Consider the following 5,811-nt stretch of genomic DNA (forward strand, 5'->3'; position numbering starts at 1 on the left):
TTATGACCTTTAGTGTATTTGCTACCACAATTGTAACAACGCCCTTTTTCTCTTTTTCTTCCAATTGTTGTGGTGTAAACCTTGTAGGTTGTGGAAGGCTAGGAGAAAAATCACTTCCATAATTATAATCGTGAGTGGTGGGATTACTTGTTTCCATAATTTTGCTTTCAATTTTTCTTGCCAACCTAAATGCCTTCTCCAATGAATCAGGTTCCCAAAGATGAACCTCATGTTGAAGGTTATCCTTTAAAGTCCCTATGAAAACATCAATCATTTTCTTCTTTGGAATATCATTTACCTTTATATTCAATTTTTGGAAGTCCTCAATGTGTTGTACTATTGAACTCTTTAGTTTGAGATTTATCAATTGGCTAAAGAAGGTGTTTCTCTTTGTATCCTCATAATGTGCTATCATTTCCTCCGTGAAAATTGACCACGTGACAAGTGGTTTACGAGAACAAAACCCTTTATACCATAAAAATTTATTCGATTCTAAATAATTAGATGCAATACATACCTTTTGTAATAGTGGTAGATCATGTAGATCAAAATATTTCTCCATTTGTAGTATCCAATTTATCGGATCCTTGCCATCAAACTTCCTCATATCTCTTTTTCTTGATTTTAGGAGCTCGATCTTGAAACGACTGTAACTTTGTACTTTTGGATCTTTAAGTTCCGAAATTTTGGTTTGCAATAGCCCTCTGAGTCCTCTTTCTAACTCTGCAAGTCTGATCACGATTGGATTCTTGAAGAAAGATTTATTCCCAATCTCCTGCGATGAACTAATTATAGACGAGTTCAGTAGAGTTAACTTGTATGACATGCCACATATCATTGTTTCAACCTTAGGTTCTGAAAATTATACCCAAACAAAATACAGTTCGTCCTCTTTCTGTAACTTCTGACGAAATTTCAATTTGATGCTCAGAGAGAAAGTTATGATGATTTTCCCAAGGTCACCTGTTTAGGATTTAATTTGGGAGTCTGCAAAAACCCTAACTTCCTCAGATCATATATCCGAAAATATAGCGAGCCAAGATCTGAAATCCGGACGTTCAGACCGATCACTTCTCAAATGGTTTTTTTTTTAGCTTTTGAAACTTCGTAGCAAAAACATTATAGCGAAAATTCCATGATGACCTATTTTAGATGAAATTCTGGAGCTTGTAAAAACCCTAACCTCCTCAGATCATATCTTCGAAAATATAGCAAGACAAGATCTGAAAGTCGGACCTGAGTTTAGTGTGATTTCGTCTCAAATGAGTTTTTTTTCGCTTCTGAGACGTTGCAGGGAAAAAGTTATAGCGAAAATGTGACGATGACTTGTTTGGAGCAGTGAAACCCTAGAATTCAAAACTCTGATGCCAAATGTTATGAAACCAGCTCACAAAAAGATAGAAAAGATAGATCAACGCCTTAGAAATAAGCCTCTTCGAGGGGGCAACCTCCTTTACATTACACAAATGAACAATTCTTGGATGATACAAATGACAAAACCTCCTTTCTATATATAAAAGTCTAAGGGTCATAATATAATCAAAGCCGACATAACAGTAATGATGTAAGGGCACAATAATAACAGTAGTGGGCTTCTATGGGGCATAATAATAACAATATGAGGACTACATGGGCACAACAATATAATAAGGGGATTGTACTAATAACAATAAGGGGTTACACTAGTAGTATAGGGACCTAACATAATGAGAAATTCATTCCTTTGATTTTTATGTGCAAATGTATTGATGTATATGTGGATTTTATGGCTAATAGGCTTATGATATTTTTGTCCTTATTATCTTGGTTATATGTATGTTTTATGACAACTATCTATGGCTCTGAGCATGTTTTTACTTGTAAATGAATAGATAATGTATCTATAACATAATAGATGATAACACAACAAATGACATGAGGGAACAATGATTCATAGTGATTCTCAAATAAATATAAGATCCTACACTTAATTCTATTGTTTACACTCGTAAGTTATATGTTGATAATATGTTAAAACAAAATATAATCTACAAAATAATTAAAATTAACCTTTAATATATATATATAAATTTTCTAACAAACACATATATGATATATTTTAATTTTTTAATTAAATATATATAATATATTTATATTTTTATATAAATATTATAAAAGCAAACAAATCGTACAAACATAAAAATAAAAAATAAAACAGATGTCTCCATTTTCATTTTATTTTTATCCCTGGCTTTTGTTTAATTAAGATACCAAGGTCCCTTGCGACCATCTTAAGGTAAGCATCCACCGCTTAAGTTGTATTTTTATATAAATAATTTTTAACTTAGAAGCCTATAGTGAAAAAAATATATATTCCTATCGAGTTATAAAAATATTTTTCTCGAACCAGGATCCTTCGTACTGTTTTAGACTTAAAAAAAAATTAATATGTATTTTAAAATAAAAACATAAAAGTTTATTAAGTTTTAGATAGATAATAATAAGGTATTTTGTTAAAATAATTTTTGATATAAAATAAATAATTTAATTTTTTATTTTAATTGATATAATATATTGAACATATCAAAATATAATCCCACTAACCTTATAAAAAAAATTGAACATAATCAAAATGTATTCGCGCCGATCTTATGAAATATATATATTTTTTACAGAAGACCTGCCTCGAAAAACATATTGAAAAGAGATATTCCTAATTGGACGTATTGAAAAGAGAGATTCCTAATTTGTCCAATTGCTTTATCCACTTTATCCTTTTTTGTCATTCTGTCGGTTGGAATGTAGAATTTCAAAAACTTGACTGGAAAATCATATTGAAAAGAGATTCCTAATTTGTCCAATTGTTTTATCTACTTTACCTTTGTGTCATTCCCTCGGTTGGAATGGAGAATTTCACGCCATTGCGAGATGAGCGCTGTGTGCATTCCAATCTGCAGACCAACAATTAATGTATGCAAGTTTTGTTTGTGTGTAAGGGAAACTTCAGATTACATTGTATTTATTTTAAAATGGCAGTATTCAAACGTTGGCACGCAAGGCTGTTCATGCTGCAGTTGATTATAAATCTGTTTGTATGGCTAGGATGGCTCTGTAATATTGGTTTAGCACAGTTTGAGTTAAGTGAAACAGTGACAGGTTCAGCTAGTTTTCCTGACTTAGGAATCACCTGTATAGGCAATATAGCGGTTTTTGTTACAAGCCTGTTAAGAGAAAGGCTCGATCGTGAGTTGGGTGCCAGGGATGCCCTGGCCAGCCTAAGAGGTCCAAAACTCCAGCACATAAATGGGTTTGGGCTGACCACATGTAAGAGGAGGGAATATCAAAATGCTTCTGTTGTCATGCTGTCAGCCCACTGCCCCAGTTCTTCCATCACCCAATTCATGAAGTACATCTCCTATGCCTATGATGTGCAATCCATCTTGTTCGCATTCCAACCTCTAAAATCTGCCCAAGTCAGTGCAGATATCTGTAGATGCAATACAGAGATCTGTAATTGCAGATGCATTGTATTCCGGACAATGGAAGAAATAACAATAATGCTTGCTCATCGGCTGCCAGGAACATTAAAAAGACTGCCTGATTCGTTGTGCCTACTACCATCTCTGGATTGCCTGAGAAATGGCTGCCATGGGTGCAACCATGGTCTGTTGCATGTGGAGGAGACTGACGGAGGGCAAAGATTGAGAGAGGGGGACTCAAGGGTGGAAGTCCCTGCTGCAGTCTGTGATATGATCTCTGAGGGATCCATTGATCAAGAAAAGCATGTGTGTATCTGCATTCCATTGCATCCAGCCTGTAAGGATGAGTGGACAAGGATGTTGATAAGATCTTTCAGGTCTAAGGATAAGGCAGGGAAAAGAATCAAAGTCATCACTTCAGATGCCCTGGAAAATTACATGAATAAGAGAGGAATCTGCTCAGCACTACAAAAATACAGCCCTGCCACTTTATTAGTACCAAGATTGGCAGAAGTAGCCATCAATATCAAACTAACTGCCTATTTTGGAGTGGATGGTTTCTCTAGCTCTCTGGTAGCAAGAAGGGCTATGAGAGATTACCTTGTCGATAGTACAGGAACAGGGTTTGTTCCCAATATCTTTATAACCCAAGCTCTGGTCAAGTCTAATGCAGATAACACCAATGTTTGCCAAGCGCTGAACTTCACACCATCATTTCTAACCCTGAGGACCTTATCATTTATGATCGGTTGTATAAATTTGATTTGCTCTATTGGTTGGGGTTTACTTGTTGCATTTGAAGGAGATACTGGAAAATGGTATGAAATACATGCCATGCCACCCTCTGGACTTAGAATTGTTGTAATAATCACAGCCATCGGTATTGCTCTGGTCATGGACTGCTTGCATTTGTATTTGAGTAGATCTCCGACAATGCCTTCTGTGTTTTGGGCAGTCATAATTTTGGAGATAGTGTGCATGGTATTTGGCAGCTTATTAGCAGTAATCGTGGGTATAGATGTTTTTGGGAAATGGATATATAGTGCTATGCAAGGCCTGGTTTGGGTGAAGTGGGGAATGGGTAGTTATCTTCTCTCTGAGTATTCACCAGAATATCATTACAAAGTGTCTGGTTCTTCTTCACCTGATAATCACTATTCTTCTAGGTGGACAGACGATGGAATTCTGGTGTACTCTTCTGCATTCTTTCTCAATGCTATCTTAGCTGGAGTTAGGGGCCAGTGGGATTACTTCCCAACCACTAACTAAGGACGTTAAATCTGTAAGAATTTTAATAATACAGAAGCTATGAGCCTAACATAATGTTCATGCTTATCATTATGTAGCACCAATCCACTAGAGATCAATATCAGTACTGTTAGTGAAATGATCAACGGATTATTTTTGTTTTACTGAAGTAACTTTTTACAATCAATGAAAAAAATTATGTATTTGAGAGAACTAGATCAGTAAATTTAATGAACCGATAAACTTTGAATGAATTATTTTGGTTTTACGAATTTTATTTGTTTACCAATGATTGAAAATAAATTATGTGATTGAGAGATTAAGATCAGTACAGTTAATGAACTGATAAGCTTTGAATGGATTATTTTTGTTTTAATAATATATGTTTTTAAAGAATTTAAAATACTACAGTAAGTTACATCCATAAAATCTAAGTCGTTCAAAAATCATTACAAGAAAAATGAACATTACCTGCACGAAAAACCAGCATTACTTGCTTAGTCTCACAGCCCATATCCGTATTTAATTAATCTGGAGTATAGTTAAGATAAACGTAACTGTCGTCTTGAGCATATGAACATAGAAGTTTTTTAAATAAAAAGATTGTTGATGACCATGGTTATGTTGCTATTATGCTATTACCAGGGCTTGAAAAAAAGCATGGGATAAAATGTTTGGTTTATATACATATATATACATATACATATAAATATAAATATATAAACTCAAAGGCAATAACAAAATAATCTCAATGAAACACAGTTAGGGAGCATCAATTTTCTTTATGAAAGCACTTGTCATTATTAGTGGCAACCAAGTTGAAGGTAGTTTTGAGTATCCATCACTCTTTGTGGCAACCGAATTGAAGGTGGTTTTGAGTGTTCTAGTTCTTGAGAATTCAAGTGGTTATGTAGGGATTGTGAAAACCTTGTACTTATTGAGTCTCTATTTCTCTTTGCATAATAATATAGGATTCAAGAGCAGTGTAAGAGAGTAACAACGTTTCATGATGGAGTGTATGGAAAATATGGTGTACATGAGAATATGAATAAGTATATATATTTTTTAAATAATAAAAACTCAAAAACCCGAGTTTTTGTTGAAT

At 34.1% G+C, this 5,811-nt stretch overlaps 1 protein-coding gene across 1 annotated transcript; it reads left to right on the plus strand.

Moving 5' to 3' along the window:
* Window positions 1–2,896: 2,896 nt before the first annotated feature.
* Window positions 2,897–4,771, plus strand: LOC149253001 (uncharacterized). Its single transcript, XM_089456746.1, has one exon. The coding sequence runs from the start codon at window positions 2,952–2,954 to the stop codon at window positions 4,725–4,727; it is 1,776 nt and encodes a 591-aa protein (XP_089312872.1). The 5' UTR covers window positions 2,897–2,951; the 3' UTR covers window positions 4,728–4,771.
* The last annotated feature ends 1,040 nt before the right edge of the window (window positions 4,772–5,811 follow it).

Source organism: Pinus tabuliformis, chromosome 7, assembly GCF_031772625.1.
Source record: "Pinus tabuliformis cultivar Carrire ecotype Pingquan chromosome 7, CPIR1, whole genome shotgun sequence".
NCBI lineage: Eukaryota > Viridiplantae > Streptophyta > Pinopsida > Pinales > Pinaceae > Pinus > Pinus tabuliformis.